This window comes from Colius striatus, chromosome 2 (genome assembly GCF_028858725.1).
Source record: "Colius striatus isolate bColStr4 chromosome 2, bColStr4.1.hap1, whole genome shotgun sequence".
Classification (NCBI taxonomy): Eukaryota; Metazoa; Chordata; class Aves; order Coliiformes; family Coliidae; genus Colius; species Colius striatus.
This window is the reverse complement of record NC_084760.1, coordinates 88,077,655-88,101,632: the sequence shown is the minus strand read 5'-3', so window position 1 is coordinate 88,101,632 and position 23,978 is coordinate 88,077,655. Positions and strand designations below refer to the sequence as shown.

Genomic DNA, 23,978 nt, shown 5'->3' with positions numbered 1-23,978 from the left:
ACACCTCTTCAACTGAGCCGTACAGGACTGGCGATAATATAATTAGACCAAAAAACATCAGGCTGGTGAATGCTTTCCATCTGTTTGGCAATAATGTTTAGTTAACAATAGTCTTTAAAAGAAGCACCTTCAACTTCAGTTCTTAAAGTTATTTATAGGGTCATTCTTAACACACCAGCACTCTTGCTAACAAGAGCTTTAGCCACTTGGAAATTATTAGCCATACGGCTGTATATGAAAAGGAATGGCAGCATTTAACATCTGTATCTCTCCAGATTTACAAGCATCAACCTCATTTAAAGTCATTTCTTAATGAACAGTTCCGTGGTCTGTATTAATATTATAGTTGTATGCACAAAGATCATAAGGAGCCAAACATTTTTTAATACCAACAGTAGGCCAATCAGTAATGAAGCTGTCAGCATAAAGGACAGAATAATAGCTTCTTTAACCCTCAAATAGGATTTGTTCATTTATACAGTAGAAGACACCAATTTAAAAACTGCTCATGGGTTTGCTCACCTTTATAAAGACAAAAATCTAATTTGGGGCTAATTTGATACAATTGTCTTTCCAATAAAACGCTCCTAAAGCCATCTTTTATTCCATGATAAAACAACTGCTATAACTAAAACTGTCATGAAATAATTGCCTTTGATAGCACACCTTATTGCACAAATACAATTAATGTATTCCTCCCTTTCATTTTTCACACTTGCTTATCAGCACCGTATTAGCATATGGTGTAACAGAACAGATTACTGAGCCCTCGTCCTATAAGACGACATATAGAATGACTGCTGCTAATGCGAATAAAGCAGACAACGGATCCCTTTAGGGCTACCTTCATCTGTTGTTACATTACAACATCAAAATGGAAGTAGCAAGATACAGTCTTATAACTGTAATAATAACAATTTGCGTGCCTTTGAGGTTAACTGCTTAGACAGACTAACTAGTCTTATTAACCAGATTCTTCCCTTTTCTTTCCCATCAAGCGTCACATTTTTTCCTAGGGGTGATTATCTGCAGCTCCACTTCGTGTCATGGAAAAATCACTTCTTTGTTGATTCAATATCGACATTTCTGCAAGATGTTTACCTCAAAAAGGACTTCATGAAGCCCAGAAAGAGCCATAAAAGTAACTTTAGAAATTCACCTAGTGATCAATGCTCCATTTGGCCCTGGCAAGACTGCAGACCTTACATGGGCCCAAATCAAAAACCTGCATCAAGGGGAGGTGGTTTGCATACATTTGCAAAAAGGTGGTTTAACCAGAGTCACTAAAATAATTTAAGGACTACATAAATTACTAAATCACTATGGTAAAATTGACATTTCAGGAAGGGATAAGACCAGGAAAAACACAGACACAAGTTTATTTCATTGACTTTTTAATCCCACATATAGAGGCACTCTTGGACACATTACCAGACTGCTGTAGACATGCATAACAGTAAGCTTGCCACTGATCCAAACCTCTTTTCCTCACTTCATGCTTTACAGCCGATTTCTAGACAGCAGCGGTACTCCAACAAGTCTTTCCTGTTTGCAAAAGGGAGTGCTTCAGGAATTCTTTTTCTTAGATCTTTTAAAAAATGCACTAATGGCACAGTGGGACAAACAGGATGCCACATAGCATTCTCTACAGCATAACTGTTCTTGTACAGAGCAGATCACACAGAGGTGCTCACGTTAAGACTAGATGCTCCTAGCTCGCATAAACTGATAGAACCTGCTTCACTGATGACAACTATTGTGTAACTCGTAACATTTAATACCTCTGAACGAGCTGTCGGCTGTATCATTCAGCATTCTATCTCAGAAGGGAGGAAGAAGAATGCACAGCAGGGCATTCCTGGGCACTGAGTAGCTCGACTGTGACACAAAAGGAGACAAGGCAAAATCCTATTTGTAATAATAATGTACAAACAGAGTCAAGGTCTACATATCACGCTGGCTTTTATGGCACTGTTGCTTACTCGTTCTTCCCCTATTTTTCTCTGTTGATGACAACCTCGATGTGGCCAAAAACACTGTCAGGCAAATAGCAGTTGCCACAAATACATATATAATGTAAATAAGTGTCTTCAGCAGCACAGACATCCCTATTTTGTACAAGCACTTGAGCTCTCAGGCACAACCCAAAAAACAAGTGAACACTGCAGCGCTGAACAGCAACATCTCAGTAAGTGGCAGAGTGCAATATCCCTCTGTGATGCCAAATAGGATTTTCTACTTGTGATTTTTTTTTCTTTCCAAGTCAAGGGTTAATTCTGATGTTGACAGCAGCTACTTAAAAAAATTAGCTTCTTAGATTTGATTTACAGTGTATCCAACAGCTTAGTGGAAAATAAATTAAATTCAATTTAATATAGTAGGTACAATTAATTGGAGAAAAATAAAATAAAACCTGTCTGGTAAATAATCATAGTCTAGCTTTAAGAAAACAGTTAATTTTAGGATCCTTTAAATGCACAGAAATTAGCAAATGTTTCAGTATGCTAATTTTTTTTAATTAAAAGATACTTCTGCAGTAAAAGCTCTTTCATATGCACTACTGATTCTTCATCAAACGTGAAGTTTCCAACTTAACACCAGTATAGCCGGTGGCAGCCTGAAGGTTTACCATCTGCTGCCACCCAAAGTCACGGTGGCCACCTTCAGAACATATGCATCAAAGCCCTGAGATAAGAGACTGAAGGAATACTGCAAAAGTCAGCATAAGGGGAATCACAAACCCAGAGGCAGGCAACAGGCAAGTCACCAGGAAAAAAGAACGTGGTGAACCATTAGTCACCTTACAGAGCACCCAACCAAGGTCACTGGGGACGACACTGGAAAAACTAAGGACTGTTCTAACTGCACTGCTCTGTTGCACATTGCTTTAACATAAACGCAGTCCTCTGTCACACTGCAGATATTTGCATCCCCAGTCTTTTCTTTTGCCCCACCCAACATCTACTACTGATATTTTTCCTGTCCCCACACTTTCAGGACGTGGCACAGAACTTCAATGTGCTTTTTATTTACTTGAGCCGGTTTTAACACTGATCACAATAAACACCTCAGAACACTTTTGCTTACACAAATACTGCTTTAAGTTCACTAGCATGGGTTGCAAAATAGCTCATGCCTGTTCAAATAAAAATCACAGAATCTTAAAGGCTGGAAGGGACCTCAAAAGATCATCTAGTCCAAGCCCCCTGCCAGAGCAGGATCTCCTAGAGTAAATGGAACAGCATCTCTTACTGCAGCACCAGAAAGCTTCTGAAGACACAACACAGCTAAGAGATTACTTTAAAATCATCTCCATTTTGTTATTAAATTGCCATTCTACACTGAAAACACATCATGTAATACCATCACCAGTGAGCCGTCTATTACAATTCTGGTCCTTATCTCCTAAACAAGTGCACTTTTACCATAAGGTAGAACCTCTAGCAAAACTTCTACAAACTCAAACATGTATCAGATGATCACCTAGGATTTTTCTCCTCACATTTACCTCACCAGCTGGAAAATCCCATTAAAGGTAGTGACAGACAACCAGAAATGTGCCACTTTGGTCCCCTGATCCTAGCAGGAATACATGGGACTGCAAGAAAAGCTTAGCAGGAGCTGGCGCACACACACTTGGCTGCCACACTCAGGGCACAGTTACAGCAATGAGGCAGAAGCAGGCATGCAATTCCCCCCACTCTCCTCAGCTGTGCCGGCTGTCAAGGCTACCAGGATTAAAAGATCTACTTAACATAGATTTATTCTTGTCACTTTTCAGATTACACCACCAGGACTCTCGCTCGTCTCCCTCTGTCGTTATAAAAAGAGATTACATTTGGCTAATATGTATGAAAAACATGATTATCACTTATCCTTGTACCTGTGCAATATGAATTATCTTCAGATTGTAAGTATTCCTCCTTTCAAATCCTTATTCTAAGGAACTTACAGTTTGTATATTTTATGTCTTGACATAATAGCATACTTAAAAGACAAATGGTGCAGCTTTAAATAATGCAATTGCTAAGAAAGCTGCATATAATCAAATCTGAATTTTTAAATACTTTCAGTTTTTAAGTAATGGAGAAGAAAGTCTCTTTTCCTAGAGCAAACTAAAAACTAGCCAGTAAATCACAAATGGTGAAATACTAACCTACAAAAATATACCTGTCAGGTTTTACTAGAGAGTCTAGTTTACAATACGAAATGTCATTCTGCATCGCAAAGTAATTGACTGGCATCAATTACATACTGAGCAATTTCATAATAGGGAGACCAACATACATAATTTTGGTTTAGAGGGAAATATCTCTACAAATTATTTCTTTCTGGAGGCCAGAAAACACATATAGTTCAGTCTGTACTGGAACATTCAGTAATTTAATTTCTATTTTATAAAGGGAAGGGCAAAATCTGCATTGCTTTACCCAATCTTTACCCAAACCATTTTATGTCAGATGAAGAGTCAAAATAAATTTTGGTGAGATGAACAAGAAAGATGCTAGATAGAGAATAAGGGTTATAACAACAGAACACTCAGAAACTTTAAGACTGGTATAAATGGAAAGACTTCAGGAAAACAAGCAGCAGGTGTCTGAGGGCAAGAAAGAAGAGATAAGACTCTTTCTGGCTGGAAGAGAGAGTGCATTTTAATGTTGAGCTATCTCTGTTCTTGGGCCTTGAAACCTGACTGTAGCTTAGGAACTATCCTAAGTTAGCAAGCTGAGAAATCAGTTTTGACAACAGCTCTGTAGTACATTTGATTTTGTAGGATATGGCAAATCACAAACTAAAGGATTATTAAAACATAAGAGAAGCTCTTAAAATTTCTTTATTTGTATGAATAGTTACTGTTATTAGAGAGTTTGGGATTTTTAACTATTTTTCCACTACTATTTTCTATAATGTCACGTATGGATGAGGAAAACTTGTTAGTTGGTTGAGTTCTTTATATTTTCAGGCAGTTTCCCTTTCTAAGCATCGTAATGACATACAAAGGAATGTCTGTAGTCAATCATGCTGTTGAGTATAGCTCTCTTTTCCCCACACATCTTATTTACACTCAGACACTTGTTCAAAATCCGTAAGATGCTCTAAAGATACTTGGCAGTCTGCACCTGAGAGCCAGGCGAGAGAAAACATCTGCTACATTCAACTCAATTTCACAACTGCAACAGTCTTTACCTTTACCTTAAAACAAAATGACAAATACTCAAGTTGCTATCAAGCACTAACAGGACGTAGTTACCTATGTCTTGTTATTCATGCACAGTGCACACACTGCCATAAAAAGAGCCCGTTTCTCCTATCCTCTGATTAAATTTCATTAAAACTAATCACAACTTGAGTTGAACTATAGGTCTCCAGATTATGCATAACTCTACATATATTCTATATACTTCTGCTTTTTTGCACTTTCACTCATCAAGTAGTAATCACACTTTCTAAGTAAATAATAATACTGATTTGGTTCTTCTGCATATTTCTAAGGTCAATTCATCAAAATGTAATACCATCAGGTGTGACGTCTCATGATAGTACAACAGCCACAAAAAATAACCTACACAGAATTGCTTCCAGTTCTTCAGAAAAGAAGTTATATACTTCTAGAAGCCTCTCCAGAAACTTTCAAACTAATTTTAGAAAAGCCCTAATAACAGTATTTTATTTCCTAAGGTGTATAATAAAGCTTAACAAACAGCATATTGAAAAACAAGCTCAAATGTACAGACATCTGCAAAAGAACTGATCAGAGTGACACCAGTGCCAATACAGACAACGCAGCTTGGTGGGGGACCAGGGGAGGGGATAAAAAAGACATAAAAGACAGTCATTGGTTACAGAGGCATAGTTATTACTTAATGCACTCTGCTTGCAAAATGAATCTTTAAATTGAATGAATCTAAATAACAGAGAGTTCTAAAGAATAAGAAATGGCATTTGAAACTGCATCGTGAAGGTATCCAGCAGCACCATAACAAAGTCATTTCTTTAGGGGCCAGTTGTAGCTTCAAAGGAAAGAATTGCCTAGGGCAGAAACTCAGCACAGAACCTGCAACCTTGATTTTTTAATCAGGCAAATTTTGAAAGCAAAAATCTTTGCTGTTCCAAAAAGATTTCTACTTCAAGGTATATGAACTGACGAAATAATTGATCAATCTTGGTTGGTGAGAGAAATATCTAAAATACTTAAATATTAGCCTGTTTTCTCTTGGTAGCAAAGCTCTTGTTAGCGTTGCCACTCAGCAGCACCTCAGAGACCACAACATTTGCAGGAGAAAAGCCATAATTAGATTAAACCTCTATTTTCAGAAACCTACTCACAGGTAGACTCTTCCCATAATAAACATATAAAATAATTGCAAACACCACCTAGTTAACCTTTGACACCACAAAGTGAGCAAACATAGCAGCAGCAGCAGCAGAATTAAGAAACCTGCTTCCTCAAGCAAAGTGCAAGTCCTCTTGAGTCTATGAAAATAGCTAGATTGATAGCATAGCCTTTGCATGAGAGCAGAAGCAGAAAGATGGGAGGGGAAGCACAGATATGGTCACTCTTCTGTGAATTTTCGCAATATTTTAAAGGAGTTTAATAATGCAAAGATCTCTATCTCAGATTCATCAAGAATGGGTCAACATAGCAAAAAAAATATGAAGGCAACAAGGAAGGTGGGAAGGCAGATGGAGAGAGAAAGCTGGCATACTGGGAATAAACTAGGCTAAAATTAAACATCTAATCATTCTGCCGAGTCTAAAATAGTTTCAGGTAGCAACAAGCATTTTGTCTGTGAAAATGAAGCCAATTCAAAACACTTCAAGAGGCTTCAAAAGAAGAACAAAGACTGACATTACTCTAAGGGAAGGCACTGAACCTTTCCGCATTTGATGGAGTGCAGGTTAACAGCTGGTTTTCTCGAGGCAGACACCACTCTGAGCTTCAAGCAGCAGTGAGAGAACAAGTCTGCAAAGCAATCATCACCATTTTTAAGTCAGTGTGTTTAAACCAGTCTTGCACAGGATTAGGCAAGACAGCAGGAAAAATGCCAGTGGCTCATTACCATCCACATACCCGTTTTCTTCTGAAAATGAAGCAGCTACCTCAGGGTTGGAAGAGGACAACGGTATTTTCAGGCAAAATTTTGCGTGCTGCTGAATCAGTAACAGAATTGTGCCCAAAAGTATATCATTTTCAACACTGGCCCTGAAAATCAGAATCCGTTTTCAAGAACAAAGGTGCAATCTCATCTGCTTGGCTCTAGTGAGGATACTTACACACATCTATTTGGATTTCTCTACCATGTGAGAGGGCACATGGGCATAGACAAGCACAGGAGAAGGCAAAGAACCGCAATGGTGAGGAAGTAAGATGGTGCTTTAAACCAAAGGCAGGACATTGTCTCCAGAGCACAGGAATACGTGCACACTTCTGCTTTGTATTCACCCACATTTTGTGTACGCATTGTAAAACCAAACAAAACATGCTCTGAATATTTGGGCTTAGAGTAGCTTTTAATTTACCTCATAACTTTATGAGCACTAAAAAAAATATGAAAAATGACAGCATACTCAGAATAAGATTAAGTTTATAATAAGAAAAATCTGGAAGCAGGTATGCAGAGTACAAAGACATCTGAAAGAATATTACTCCCTTTTTCATACAATAATTAAACATTAACTCTGACCCCTATAATATTGTTTACACGTGACCATACCAGCTGTATACATAAGCCTGTTACTCCTTGCACACAACTCCTACACTAAGATCTTGTATTTCTGTCATCATCAGAATCCCAGTTCTTCCCAACTCTGCCTCAAAGATCTGGACACATTCAGCTCACACCTGGGACACCTACTGAAGCTATGCTCAGAGAGATCTAGCAGATCTAATAACATCAAGGACTCCAAAAGCTTCATCCTGATCAAGAATCTTCTCCAGCCACCATTCATTTCTCTCATACAAGAGCAAAGATACCAAAAAGTTCCTCTTGAGTTCATTTCCAAGACTTCTACAGTCTCCCATTGTCAGACACAAAGTCCATGTCTACTGCATTCATTTAGTGGCTACTAATTTAATGAGTACCTGCTAAGCCGACAGATAGGTGCCCATTCCAATCTGTTTCTCTGATAGCACACAAAGTGGAACATAGGCTACATTCCTAACTCAGAAGTGAGATACAGGGAATATGAAGTCAGAGTTGAGAAAACTTTCTGTGCTATAAAAACAACCATAATACCTAACATACATAGCACTCTGAGGAGAGGTTATCAACTTATTCACAGAATTACAATAAAACAGGCCAAGAAAAACAAAAATCAGTCCTCGTAGCTAGGTCCAGTCCAATGAGAAAAAGAAACTGAGAAATACTGACTCTAACAGACCACCTACAGGTCTTCTGATGCACGTTACAAATGCAAAACCTAGCCATGCATCAGTACATCATATATAAACCAGGGACTATGCAAGGACCTATCAAAAGGCATAAGGGAATAGGCAACTGATGCGGCAAAAAGGAAATGAGTCTTTACAGTTTGTGTTAGCTACTGGCACTTGGTTGCATAATACATCATCTTAAGAGTATTTGGTAAGGTGATAACTAATCAGCATTACCAAAACAATGCGGCAATTCCGATCTCTTAATTAGGCTTGCAAAAAGTCCGCATGTTCTTTTACTGTTTACAGAGGTGTATAACCCTGGGATTTTGGAAGACGTTATTTGCATGAGTCAAAATTAAGCAAGGCTTCATCACTGAATCTCTGCCTTTGCTGAGGATTTGAACTCCAAATTCTCAGGGAAGGAGAATGGTCATGCATGTCTCCAGTCCCATTTCAAGTGACAGTTGAAAAGCAAGAATTTATACCCTTCTCTTTGTCAAGTATCCACCAGTTTACTCAAATGAAAACACATCTACTCGTCCTTACCCCAGTATTGTAACCATGACTTCACTTCTGAAAAACAGGCCTCATCCCACTGAATGCCACCAAACATGAAACTTATTCTTTAGCTCAAATATATTTTGCATGACCTTACATGAATTGCTTAGATAAAAGCCTTTTTTCTTCTACTTTTGTTATTTTAAAGTGCAGATGCATTTGAGTCATTTTCCCCTTTTGTTTCATATCCTTAAGATCCACAGCTTCAAAGACAAAATGTCAGCATGCAGTCGATTTATGACTGAACTCTTGAAGAGACACTGAAGAATTACCTTGTCAATCACCCCAAGGACTCTGAAGGCCTTCAGTTCCTCGGCAGGGCTCCTTAGGTTCCAAGAGGGCCTTGAACTTAGTGATCCTGGAGGCTAATGGAAGATATCAAAGATTATACATCAATCAGGGTGGTACTTGAAGGAAGACTGCCTGCTGAAGCAAATGCCAGGCCGAAGGAAACTAAATTTATCATAAATCAGAGAGAGTGAAGATGAAAGGAGAAGTCTTCTGTTTGTCCTTAGTGGGGGGAAAAAAAACAACTTGCAAGTAAATAAAAGTCTAGAGAACATTGAAAACTGAAATTTTTTAAAGAAAAAAATTATTCATTTTTATACTTTTTATGCTTAATGGAACCAGGCAATTGATTACTCATTTTTTACTTTATCACAATAATCAATCAAAGCTTTACAGGTACTCTAGATACCAAATAATTCAGAGATCACTAGGGGGGAGAAAGTAAATTAGAAGCTTTTTTCCATCTGAAGAACATAAAATACAGAATTATAAACAGGGTTGTCTTGCTCTCTAGTTAGCTTTATGAAATCCTTTCAGGAAAAAGGTGCAGAACAGGTCTTACAAAAAGGTAGCTAGTTATATATCATTAATCTAGAAATTAACACCATAGCAAGACAATTGATGGGTGCTAACTATTCAAGTAGTCAATACACATAGATTTTTGTCTGAGCTGTGTTTTGTAGTTTCTCAGGGCAAACTCAAAGCTTGCATGTCACAGAGGGAATAACGTTTCAACTGAAAGTATTCTGGGACAAAGATCAAGCTCCTACGCATCACATATACTTCTGGCATTTAAACAGATATTTTTCAGAAGTTTCTAATTGCCAGCTGAGAGAGCTCATTAGATCCTCCTCCAAAAATTCAACATGCAGCTTCTACTAGGACCACAGACCTGGATGTCTTCCTCACAAATAGGGTAACTTCATTTGCAGAATCATTGAATGTCAAACTCCTTTTAAGCATAACCTGGCCTCCTCAAGTACACTTCTACTGCACAAAAGGTAGAGGAAGGTGGAACTCCTTTATTTTTAGGCTTCTAAAAAGCAAGAGCTGTTTATCTAATTTGTAAGCATCCTGCAGCAGTATTTATCAAATATATCACAAACAAAAACTGCTGGTAAGCAATTATGCTACAAATGAAAAGTTTTAAGTACCAGGGAACAATCAAGGAATTTTCCCTTATAATCCAAAAGTCCCAGAAAAATGGAATTCTCTAGTTCAGGATCTTCAATTTACCTCCTCCCTAGTGTTTCCCCTCCAAAAATCTTTACTGAGCTACCCTCAAAGTCCAGAGCAACCCCCTGCAAAGCCCTCACCAAAACTGCTTCCCCTTCATGTTGCCAGTTAACCATGTTCTTGCCTCCCAAATTCTTTCACAAAAATCAACACTTATTTAAGCATTGCCCACAAAATTCAAAAGAAAGGGTCATAAACACATATTTCAAAAAGCATGGAAAAGAGTGCACTTTTGTGTTCATCTACTAGGCATAATGTTTAAAAGAGTTTATTATTTATCTTCATTTATTTGTCTGAGCCTTACAATTGTTTTGTTATGTAAAAACTGCCAAGCAAGAGTATCAACAGCAGTTAAGAGAAAACAGCCCAGATTCTAAAAATCACTAAAGGTTTTAGCAAGAAGAAGAAAAGAACTCTAAGTGTCCAAATTTAATTTAGGTTCCTCATTCCGGTGAGCTGTTGGAAGGTCAAGGGAGTTCATTTGTTGGGTTGCATTATGAAAGCATGCAATATTTCTGTAACAATGAGATATTTGCTTTGAAACAAAGACTGTGCTAACACAGAGTTTATTCATGACAAGATTTCAAAGCATTCTAAGGAATACGTTTAATGAAAGAGAGTCTTTCCAAATACTCTAGATCACTATAAAAGATTTTCAGTTCTTTCTGCATGCTATTATGTTTTATGACCAATCCTCAACAATGAAGTTTGTACATCTCCACAGAAGTTAACAGTTGTATAATCTCAGAATCACAGAATCTTAAGGGTTGGAAGGGACCTCAAAAAACCATCTAGTCCAACGCTCCTGCCAGAGCAGGCCACCTAGAGTAGGTCACACAGGAACTCATCCAGGTGGGTTTTGAATGTCCCCAGAGAAGGAGACTCAACCCACCTGGGCAGCCTGTTCCAGTGCCCCCTCACAGTGAAGAAGTTTTTCCTTATGTTTCTTTGGACCTTCTTATGCTCCAGCTTGTATCCATTGTCCCTTGTCCTCTCATTGGACATCATTGAGAAGAGCCTTTACTTGCTGATGCTGCCACCTTTGACAGCAGTGACCACAACTTCCAGGTAAAAAAAGAGCACTTTCACAAACACCAGTGCAGAGCTGCCCAACAAAATGTGATCTCCCCTCACCATTCAGAGGTCTGTATACCTGATGACTTCAGTAACTGTATACCTGTAGCACAGCCAGACTCTCAACTGCAGTAAGGAGATGCTTTGTTTAGAAGCAGGTACTGCTGGCACAAGGTGTGTGGTTCCACACCATGAGCTTAAAAGGGCTTCCAGCTCTCCTGGCCTGGCAGAGTATCCTTTCCCCTTCCTCACAATGCACCAGAAGTAAACCAAGTTGCATCTCTGTATGCATCTGAATCAGACAGTACTATAGTGTACTTCAGAAGGCCCCCAGCAATCACCAGTTGGGGACTGTATCTTCCTTTAAGTTGGAACACACCTGGGATGTGATCTTGGAAGACTTGAGACTGAATTTATTATTTTGTTAAATTTACATCTCCCAGAACTACAGCAGTGTCTTTTCTTTATGCTTCATGTCATTTTCATGCTCATTTAACGAGCATTTTAGGAAGTAAGATATCTTACGAAAACCAAAAAGAATGAAGACCACTTTTCCTGTTTAGGCATCAGGCATGCATGTACCTCCTGTTACTAAGTTGCTTTGAAAATCAAAAATAATTGACATGTTAAAAGACATCAGCTTTTATACAATGCAAGAAGAAATAATTCTGAATATTAAAAAACTGGGGGAAAGTAGAATGATAAATCATTTCAGAGAGTTTAAAAAAAAGCATTATAAAATATCAACAAGGTTAAATCAGCCCCACAGCCTGCAGGTGTAGCTGTGCCAGGCCTTGCAGCTGACAGCTATGTAAGACTGCAGCTGTCCAATGGTCAAGCCAGTGTGATTCAAGGGCTGCAACTCCCATTCAGGCTTGAACATGGCTCCCTAGAGCTGATACTTAAAAAGGCGAAGAGTAGAAAATACAGCTTGAGAATCTGCAAAATGGCCTGCTGCTGCCGTTACACAGCATTCTTTGGTATTTGTTGTCCAGAAGGCCCTTGAGGCTGCTCTGCTGTGCCAAAGGAGGAAGAGAAGGACAGCATTTGTTGCAGCTTGTTTTTTCAGAAAGTCTATGTGCCTGTTTACAACCTCCAGAAGCTGTCTTCACATCTCCTACTCTCACAGGTCACAGCAAGGCTCTTGTCAATGTTTACAAGACCCTGTCAAGTGAGTTCCCAGTTCACGGTCAGTCACAGCTATGCCAGTTCCCTGTGCTTCTTTTCAGCCTTAAGAAATCTTCTATACATCCTTAAGCCTTCTACCCATAACCTTTTTTTAATGGTGCCAAGAGTTCTCCAAACATCTCCTCTCCTCACCACTCAGACTTGCCAGCTGCAAGGTGGTTGCTAAGGATGCTATCCTTGAGGGCTACACTGTTGGCTTTTTGTTGAGGCAAGAAAAGTAATAAACTACTATTGTTCTTTGGTTTCCATGGCATCAAAGAGAGTTTTTGCTTCTCAGCTCTGAAACAACCACCCTTTGCTTCTAGGGAAATCTGGTCTTCAAAGAGGCAAGGGCCTGGCATTTCAAGACATGGAACAGTTTGTCTCAAGTCCCAGGTCCTCAGAGAAAAGCCACCATGCTTTTACTTTCACATAGTATTCAGATAACAAGTAGGTGGCTTGGGGTGCATTTAGCACGTATAGTCTTCTGACACTGCTGCACACAACCAAGCACATTACTGGCAGCTTGAGATATATGAGTCTGAGGAATGCTGGAAAATAATTGAACCTGCACATCTGAGCTCACATCTTTCCATGCTGGGCACTTTTTTGGCCTGGTGGACAAGAAGAAAATAAAATGTCACATCTAAGAAGGACACATGAGCTTAGTTTTGATGTTGATCATTGTGGTTTTTCCTTGACTGACAAAACAGTTCTGCCTGGTAACATCAGGTCACAAACAACACTTTGCCTTGAATGCCCATGCCTGCTTATTAATCAGATCTCTTCCTCCAAGGTACAAACAATCTCAGCATTCCCACTGCCCATGAAGTTCCCTGCACTGAACCATGCTTCCCATAAAACTTGGCTCTGCCAATTGTAATATAGATATTTCAAGGCTACAGTATATGTCCATCATTTTCTTGCAAACCTGTTTCAGTTGTATGGTTCAAACTGTGCTGGGCTTCCAGGTGTTGCAGCACTCGGCCACACTTCATAGAATCATAGAATGGTAGGGGTTGGAAGGGACCTTTAGAGATCATCTAGTCCAACCCCCCTGCAGAAGCAGGTTCACCTAGATCAGGTCACATAGGAACATGTCCAGCTGGGTCTTGAAGACCTCCAAGGAAGGAGACTCTACAACCCCTCTGGGCAGCCTGTTCCACTGCTCCATCACCTTCACAGTGAAATAGTTTTTTCTTAAATATGGAACATTTGTGTTCCAGCTTCATCCCATTACCCCTTGTCCTGTTGCTAGCTACAATTGAAAAAAGGGATGCCCCAAACTCCTGATACCTACCATTTAGATATTTGTAAATGTTAATAAGATCTCCCCTCAGTCTCCTCTTCTCCAGACTAAACAGCCCTAGTTCCCGTAGCCTTTCCTCGTATGAAAGATGTTCCAGTCCCCCAATGATCCTGGTGGCCCTGTGCTGGACCCTCTCCAGAAGTTCTCTGTCCGTCTTGAGCTGAGCAGCCCAGAACTAGACGCAGGACTCCAGATGAGGCCTCACCAGGGCAGAGTAGAGGGGGAGAAGAATCCCTCTTGACCTGCTGGCCACACTCTTCTTGATGCAAGGAAAGGCTTCCTGTGTGTGCGCAGTGGTTCTTCTCAAAGACTTCTGTGGTGTCCCTCCAGCCCAGAAGAGCTGATGAGAGACCTCTTTTTTTACCCACATGGATCTGTAAAGGCATTGCACAGTGCTATTTAAACATTGATATATATATGTATATGTATATATATCTCCTGTCCAAGCACCAGCATTTGAACAAGAGCTGGTATCAGTCAAGCATGAGGTGCTAGGGGTAATAGACCAGTCTTGCCCCAGCATGGTCCTTGGCTCATAAATTGCAGTTAGAGAAACATCAAGCTGGTGCAAAGTGAGGCATACACACCAATCTTGTACACTATAGACTTAATTTCTTCAGGAGAAGGACACAAAGCAACTGTTTGTTTCCACTAATATCTCCCAAGAATCATACTGTACAAAGATGGAGGGCATTCCAGTGTACTTATCCTATATAATTCATGCAAATTCCAATACAAACTATCTTAGGCAGTGAAAAGGATAAGCAGTAACTAAAGTATAAGAATTCATGTCTGCTCAGCAATAAACTTGCACAAAGAGTCGTATTCCTCATTTTCTTTAAGATACTAAGCCAAAGCACAGAGCATTCCAATTTTTAGTGGTTCTACCAACTTAAAATAACTTTGGTAGAAAAGTCTTTCTCCAGATTAACTTTCATCTGTCAACTCTGAAGTAAGATGCTCCTTACCACGACCATCATGACCAATCAGCACCATCTTGATGCCAGCAAATTACAAAGTTCTAAGATAAAAGTCAAATTTATGTATTATGAAGATCAGTAAATAAAGCATATTAAAATATACACACAAACTTGGGTAAAAGACAACCAAAGCACAGAAAAACAACTTTTTTGTTTAAAAAATAAGATAATAATCCAGGTACAGCACTTAACTCGTGCAAAGTCAGATTGGCCCTAACTTGTCAATTTTGAGTTTCAACACCGAAGGAGACTGGGTTTCTATTCTTAACACTTTCTCTTTTCTTGTCTTATCCCAATTAATCCTGCTTTCCTTTGGATCTACAAAGAAGGCATGTGCCTTTTTCAGCTCGGCATAAAAGAGGAAATATTTTACCTCTCAAGTTCATATATAAAAATGCAACCTAGTTCTTCCTCCTTTCCAATCACAGTTAGTTTTTAAACTTATAGAAAGGCAAAAATAGGTTGTTCATGGGTTTTTTCTTGTTCTGCAGTTTCCAAACACGCTGAGGTTTTCATTCAATATAGATTCTTCCCCATTTTCAAGGGTGTTCGACCCAAAGAAAGACAACCTAGTAGGAGTTCGTATCAGTCCAAAATATTAAATTGTTCAAAGTACAATTCATAGCAGCAGCAAGACTCCAAATCTCAAAAAAGTATATACCATTTGGAACATCCTCAAAATTGTACTTCTGGGCTCTCAACATAAAAAAGCAACCCTTCAAAATCAGTGTGTTTGCTTTTTTAATTTACTTATTAGGCAGTCAGATTTAAAAGGCTTCCCATTTTTGTAGCAGTGGTCTCCTTAAAGCATTTTTAGATCTGCACAAAGTAAGAAGCACTCATCTTCTGTCCCCTTTGTCCTCATTTGATATAAAACACAGAGACAGGATGTTTGTAACTTATATGTTTACTACAATAGAGCAATCATCGACAATCACGTACAGTTTAGTATCACAGCGGTAAAGGTCTAAAGAAGGAACAGATAAGTTCCAAATGAACTGTTTGGGGAAGGGCAAAGCAGAAATTTATTGAAGAAATCTTGGAACAAGCTTTGTTTGTCTTTTGTACAAGTCCAGATAATGGTGTTTCTGCTTAAGGTGGGATTACTACAGAATCTCCTCAGAAATCAAGAAGCAGCTCATCACTCAAGTATATCCAAGATAGACAGACATTTGAAGGGATCAGGAAGAATCTTTGCTCAATTGAGTACTTATTTTGTGGGAAATTCATCTTATCTGTCCCCACCATGTGCTTGACTCATTTTTGATACACCATTATGTGTTAGGCTAAAGAAACCAAACAGCCTTCTCACTCCACACAGGACAGAGAAATTTTCTCATGGAAAAGTCAAAGTAAATGTAATGTTATAGTGTGGTTTTCACTTTACTTTTTGATCCTCTAGCATGATTAAAAATGTTTACCATCAGCAACTGTGAGTAGAAAGAAAGTGTTTGAAAAACAGGCCCATGTTATATCAAGCACTCCTCATAATGTTATGAAACTCAACAAACAAGAATCACAGAATAACAACAGAAATAAAGCATCAAAGTACTACTCAGGCCACCTGAAACAGAAATTCTAGACAGTTTTTAAACCTCAAGCTCAAATATGCTTTATTAAAAAAGAGAATAGTTAAATTACACCAAATTCTGGTTAAAAAAAATAATAAAGCCTACCATAGAAACAGATGCATCTTCAGAGGACTTAGGATAGAGACTGGAAATTTTTTCAGCACGCATAAGGTATTCTGCAGTCTTCCTTTTCACTGCTTCTCGACGAGTTGGACTTGATTCACCTCAATTGAGAACAGAAAGTTTTGGGTTTTTTTACAGAAAAAGAGGCATGACTGCTTTGATTCCACCTTTCTAATCTCCTTTGGGTTATTCATTATCAAACCTATAAATATGCATCTGATGAAAAGCAAGTACTAGAATCTCAGAGTTCTACAAAAATAACAATTTAAGCCTTGCTATACACTAAGGCAAACAAAAAGTCTCAACTCATTTTACTGTGATCTGGTGTATGTTCCTATGGTAACATAAATAAGAACTGAACCGAACCACCAACCTGAATATCGTACTCCAAAACACACTCAATTCGTGAGGAAGATACAAAAAAACAACAATCTTTTTTTTTCATCATGTTTCTAATACAAGTTTTCCTAAGTATAAAGGAAAGAAAGAAGTACTGTTACTAGCAAGAAGGCAACTTGAGAGACACCATGAACTGCTCACAGCTTTTCAGTGCTATCTGTTCCTTGCCTGTTGTCTTGGGATGACATAGGAAGAAAGGAAGAAACGTTTGCACCAACTGCTTCACTTCCTAGATGACAGAACTCCTACTGTGTTATGTTGAATCTACCCAAACTATCCCAAGAGGTGAGAATCCTGTGAAACCACACAAAGTCTGTGTTCACTCTAAAACTTACAGTTTATGTTTAGGCATTCACGTCATGAGCACTATATTGTTGCAAGAGACTCAATTTGTGATGACAACACCCAACCAGTCAACCACCAAGCAATGATAAAAAGACTGAGAGTCACAATTGTTATAACAGAGAATTAAGGTTACTATGCTGAAAAGCAGCTAGACATAACTGTCCCTGAAGATGTCTGAACAATAGCAGAGACTTCATTTGGCTCTGACAGTCTCTTCCAGCCTGAACTGAAGCCACCCGACTTGCAGCCTTATCTGTGACAGGCTTCTGCATCAGCAGCTGCAAGCCAGCACCTCTCACAAACAGATGCTGAAACAGGGCAAGGAACTGCAAGGATATCTGCCTAACAGCTGCTCAACATGAAAGACAAGGTGAGGAACAAGAGGGGTAATAAATTAAACGCACAAATACGCAAACCCTAACCAACAGCAGATAACGGCGACAACAACAAAGACTAGAACACATAAGACGCTGATCAATGAAAGGAACCTCCGAGTGTAACCTTGAAGAAGTTCAACCAGAAACTTGGTAACTGATAAGAAAAAGAAGGAGATTATTGTGGGTTATCAAGAATGAGTCTCATAAAAAAAAAAAAGGGCAAACTTATTATGGGATGTCTGAGGGAGAACTTGCTGTGTAAATTCTTGCAAACAGAAACTTACAGTGGAAAGTTCAGGCAGAGATTCCAACAATGTATAAGACACTGTGAGACGATTAAGGGTAGTATTAAAGGTGAGGAAAGGGAGGGGTCAAGGTGGAGGAGGGGGATAAGCATGAGAAAACAGAGGTGAGAATTTCATGGCTTGATTGTGTATAAGCAGTCTGCTGATCAATATGTTTGCGTGATTGAGCCCTGGACCTGAATATCACTATCTTACCTTCTTATGAAACACTCTTGTTCACTATTTTCTGCATTAGTGTGCTCACTATCTTCTATGCATAACATAAGATTATGCCAACAAACTTCAAAACAGATAAGCAGGCATATCAGACAAAATGTCTGAGACTGGACCATGGACCTTGGGGACGGATGCCAGAGAGACCTGAACAGCAGGTCTTTCCCTGGCCAGAAATTGTTCAAAAGGTTGAGCTGTTCACACTACCTCTGGTTTTCACAGGTGTCTGTAAAGGTAACATCCCTCTCCCTGTGTCAATCTGTTTGTGGTCTGCCACATTCAACAGCGCTGTTGTAGGTTAAGCCTTTCAGAAATTTGCACTCAGCTTCAACACTGGTAGGACCCAAAGAAGTAGCAGCTGCAGCCACATCTTTCCAGCAGCTCAGGGCAGGAAGATTTTCTCTGGTTCTTCAGTCAGTCAGATTTGTCTAGCTTTAACACTGACTCTTTAGTAAAGGAGAAGGAGGTGGTCTGACTATTCAATTTTCCCAAAACACTTTCTAGATCACAAATAGTGAAAAACTAAGTACAAATCTCTTCAGAAAGTTCACAGAGAGTTGCTCTGCCATAGGCTCTCAGAACTGTTCTCCCCTGCCCCATACAAGAGAAAATTAATCACTGCACTTGCTTTAAACAATCCTTACCACTCAGACTGTAAAGGAGGCTGAGGCTGTTTTCCACTTTATGTTGCCATGGTCTACAACTAGTCGTTTTGACTTTGTTATAAAATAAAGACTCGCTTTCAGATCATAACTACAAGCTACCTCACGCCCTCACACAGACTTTCCCAAAAATAAGCAGAAGATTCACAATCTACTTCAAGCTCTGCTGTAAATTCTATCATCCAGCTCAAAGCAAGAGGGAAAAGTGTTACTTCCTTGGAGAGCTACACGGAGCCCTGCTCTGCAAAAAAAGATTCAACTACACTCCATTTGTGAAGAAGCTGAACAGTCAGAAATTCAGTGCACTTTCAACATACAAAATTATGGACATGTACCAATTTCCAAGTAATTTCTCTCATTTTAAAGACAGACGGGACCTTGTAGCAAGGGCAGCACCTCTAATATCAGCCTCTACTTGGTAGGACTCTTCTAGTGAAACTACTCTAAATGAGGCTGCCAGTCTTATTCCCATCTAGGACAAAATAAATAACACTCAATTGTTTGAACTTGGATTTGGCTTTATCAGAAGAGAACAGATACACGGTATTTTATAAGTGTGTGCTGTAATTCCTTAAAACACAACTAACACTCTTGCTTTCATCTCTACACTTAATCTTGCAGGACCACAGAACTTTCTTGTGCCGATCCACTGGTGATTGCCCACATTCTCTTAGACACACAAAGCAGCAGTAGCTCAGGGAAAACAAGTCACCTGCACAGCAACAATAAACTGTTCATCCAGCATTTTCTTCAAGCAGACTGGTAGAAAACTGCTAGGTTGGTGTCTAAGGCTATCATAAAAGTCAAGCTTACTGCTTAATTGTTAGTTATGTGTATTTAGTTTTAATGTTTATTGCCTTTTTTCAATGCTTCAGTAATTTTACAGTAATTGACACAAACAGGCTAGGATGTCCCCTTAGAGCTGTCTTTGTTCTCCCTACTTTCACAAGACATTAATTTCAGCTTTCCTTCTACTTTTCCTTCCAAGTAATTTGTTAAATAACATTTGCAAACTGTTCACTCATTAAATATCTTCTGCCACAAAAGAGGGTGTGAATTCTTGAAACAACATTTACTCAGCAAGTTCTTGCATCTTATTTGTGAATACGATCATTAACAGTTCAGTCTCTGAACACTTTAAGAGGTAGATGTTTGAGGATTTTGGCTTTTTAGTCTTTACATTAGTTTAACCATAAAAATTTTAAAAAGTAAATATTCTAATAACAAATTCCCATTTAAACAGCCAATATCTCACAAAACTGTCTAAAGAAATGCAAAATATTAATTTTTGAAATAAGTGTTACTGAAAAAGCTTTAAACACAGAGTGATGAACAATAATAAAGACTCCATTAAACCAAAAATAACCTTTGGCATTGACATCAAATTTCAGGTCATAGAATTCTTCACTTAAAAAAAAAAAAAAATCATACAAATCACTAAAACAGAGTACTAGAAAAAAAACTTTCTGTGGGACAACTTTTTTCTATAGTAGCTAGCAACAGGACAAGGGGTAACAGGATGAAGCTGGAACACAAAAAGTTCCATTTAAACATAAGAAAAAAATTATCTCACTATGAGGGTGATGGAGCCCTGGCACAGGCTGCCCAGAGGGGTTGTGGAGTCTCCTTCCTCGGAGGTCTTCAAGATCCGCCTGGACATGTTCCTATGCGACCTGATCTAGGTGAACCTGCTTCTGTAGGGAGGTTGGACTAGATGATCTCTAAATGTCCCTTCCAATCCCTGTCGTTCTATGATTCTAAGCCGTTCTATGATTCTAAGCCGTGTTGCAGACTACAATTCCTTTTCCTAAATGCAATGTTACATTTTGCTATGGGGTAGTGCTTTTAGTTACGCAAAACGTGTACTCTGAAAAGAATCAGACTAATTTATTCCTAGTTAAGAACTTCTGATTTAAAACATGGTGTGAGCATATTGAGCTCCTATTTCCCTTCTGTTGTTAGCCCATGATAATCCAAAGAGGTATCTCTCTTTAATTACAATTTAAACTTGAAAGTCATTTTTCTTTAAATGGCAGCAAACAAGAAATGTTTAAACCATGTCAAAGCCTTTGATGAATCTTTACAACTGCTCATAAAAGATCATCCTGCTTAAAATAATATTGATTTTTCATTTATTTTCCTAGATACTAGAAGATTTATGTTTCATCTGTTCAGGATCAAAGCTTCTCCCCCCTCCTGATCACTGAGATTAAATCAGCAATGTCATTTTGCACATTTAAAAACTACACTTTTAAAGCAAGATATAAAAGTGTAGCAAGGCTGATCATAGAGACTTTAGAATAAAAACCCCTCAAGATTCCCTCTCTCTTTCCCTCTCTCTCTCTGCATTTGCTACAGAGCAGCTGTGCCTCACACAGATTCACATGAATGAAAATATTAAGGCGAGAAACCACCCACTTAGTTTATTTTCCATATGACTTTCCTGTAATTATTTTGTAAACTGTTCACACAACAATATATAAAAACATCTGCAAAAACAGGTAATTAATGTGTCAAGCCAAACTAATGCATTTTTTATGGTGTCCATGCTTCGTCAACTGTAATTATAACTCTTTTTAAGCAAATGATGATGTGTTTGTTGCAATGTGCAAGTGGTTATTTTAGATGCTCTGTTTACTATTACTGCAAACAGAATATAAAAACTCTACAGCTACTTTGTTGCACATATAAGCCTTCGTGTACACAAGCACAAGCAGACTGCTCCCTCATTTTCCAAAGGCTTTGCCTATTTTAAAGAAATAAAAATATCTTAAAATGAAAATTGGCTTTGGAAAGGCTGACCAGGCCACCCGCTGACCAAAGTAACAGTAGCCAGGACATTAGGACAGCAGCCAACGATTTAAAATTTGTTCTTTACTTTTTATTTCTAAGGACAGCTCAGATACAATATATTTACAAAACAGATGTTCCTAAAAACATTCAAATGATCTTGAGGGTTTGATAGAGGAAGACCAGAAATATCAGAATAACTGTACCACGGAGTTCATCTGTGTCTTGTCTGCTTGTTTGCCCACAGTCCACTGATTTGAATGAAAAATACAAAGCAGTATTTCCAGAGTATGTACATAGCAGTAGCATCTGAGAAAATAGCACTGTTTTGGTTTGTCTTCTACTCCGTAGAGTCTGCTCATCAGAGTCTTCTACTCAAACCTCACAGCACCTCAGAAGAGTACGTAGCTTTGAGAGATTAGCTAACTTGATGTTGAAGTGTTAACTGTTCAGCTCAGTGAACGGATTATTCAGGCATCAAACCACTTGTAACTCTATCGTATTGGAAAACTACTTACATTCAGATATTAATAGCAAAAAGCTATTGAAAGGAAGTCATAGCCAATAAATTCAAACAAACAGCAAAAAAAATATAGGCTGTAAGGACCATGGGGGGATAATCTGGGGTACTACTAACAGAATACATCTCAGATGCATGGAAGTACTGCCAGACTTGCTCTGATCCTTAACTAGTCTCCTCCACAGATCCAGGATGAAGTCACACAGAAGATGCGCCTAACTGGTTGGTAACAGACAGCTTTAATCGCCATTTCTTGCTACCATCTACAGTACCACATATGCGGTAAATCACAGGATATAGCACCCACCCAGGTATTCTAGATATTCCTTTCTTCCTTCTGCTGTATCTGACCACCTCCAAATCACATTATGCACAAGCATTAGAGGTTTTTCTCAGGAAGAGCCAATCTGTCAGGACAACACTAGTCTACTCTCTACCTAACTAGTTGCCTGACTCAGACAAGGGTATTTCCACTCAAAAGGCAAGGCTCAAAAGTGACTATTGCCTGTCCCATTCCTTTGTAACCTCCCTATTCCAAATCTTCCTGCCTTTCTCTCAGACTTCTAAAAATATGTGGGCTGCCTTTATTTAAAGAAGATATCAGAAGAGATTTGCTCCAGGAAGGAATGTCCTCTTGCAGAACACACTACAAGGAACTTGTGGGAGACTGCCTGTTGTGCTAACCCCAAACTCCATGTTCTTAACAATTTAAACAGTAAAACTTTCTCTAAATACTGAAATCTTCAATAAAACATTTATAATTGCCAAATCTAACAGCTATAATACCATTTTTTATTTTTAAAAGTTTCTTTATCTTCTTCACAGTCTTCCTGCACATATCACCCAGCTGGATTGCTGAATTTTTCAAAGAATTGCTCTCTATAAAAATGCAAGGGAGTAAGCCTTAAAAGATTTATTTCTTCTCACAATGAAAAGAGGTTTAGCAGCACCTTCCTTATTAGTGGGTAGCCCAGCTGTTATTTTTGCCTAATTGGTTCAAGAGGACCTCTGTTCTTCTTAGGGCAAACACTTCTTACATCATGTGAAGCAGACTCCTTTGTCCATATTAGCCAAACAAAAGCTCAGGCACATCGTAAGTGACAATGCAACTCATAATCCAGCACAGGTTTATGACCACTTTGGACACAGTTTTATAACCCTGAAATTTATTTCAGGAAGGGGAAAAGCTGCTGACTTTGGAACAAGTCCCCACCAACTTTCACAGGAGAGTGGGTAACCTTTAATTTTCAAGCAATTACTTAAGTGAAATGTGGCAGGTGCTGGGGAAGATGGACACTTCGTCATCACAGAAAGATGCTATAGATTTTAGCAGCAGGTGGCAGTTTGGAATTCTGAACAAACCCACTAGCTCATCATCTCTAATATGCTATATATTATATTTATGATGAGTTTCTTTGAAGTGGTGGCCAAATTCTGCAGATGAAAAAAAAACTGTAAACAAAAAATGAGACCAAGGTTAAGCTCGTTATGATAAACCAGCTTGAAGCAACCTTTTTTCCTTTTTTTTAAAAATACATTTTGGGAAAGAGAAAATTTATTAAGATGCCCTGCATCTTGTTTTTTGAAGATTCGGGACAGTACTGTACTCTAGCAATGAAGAAGAAAAGCCACTTAAAATTTAAACCTCTCATGCTGAAGCACAAATGCATGATAGTGAGTGAAC

At 38.7% G+C, this 23,978-nt stretch overlaps 1 protein-coding gene across 10 annotated transcripts in view; it reads right to left on the bottom strand.

Moving 5' to 3' along the window:
• Positions 1 to 23,978, bottom strand: part of RPS6KC1 (ribosomal protein S6 kinase C1) — a 91,095-nt gene that overhangs the window by 34,660 nt on the left and 32,457 nt on the right. For 9 of the 10 annotated variants that reach the window (XM_061991409.1, XM_061991413.1, XM_061991414.1 and 6 more), the window contains 2 exons: positions 16,666 to 16,784; positions 9,208 to 9,300 (listed from right to left, as the gene is read on the bottom strand). In XM_061991409.1, the coding sequence (XP_061847393.1) occupies positions 9,208 to 9,300; positions 16,666 to 16,784 (212 nt within the window). Of the gene's footprint in view, positions 1 to 9,207; positions 9,301 to 14,000; positions 14,087 to 16,665; positions 16,785 to 23,978 lie in introns of those variants that run through there. The other variant, XM_061991419.1, reaches the window with a different exon arrangement.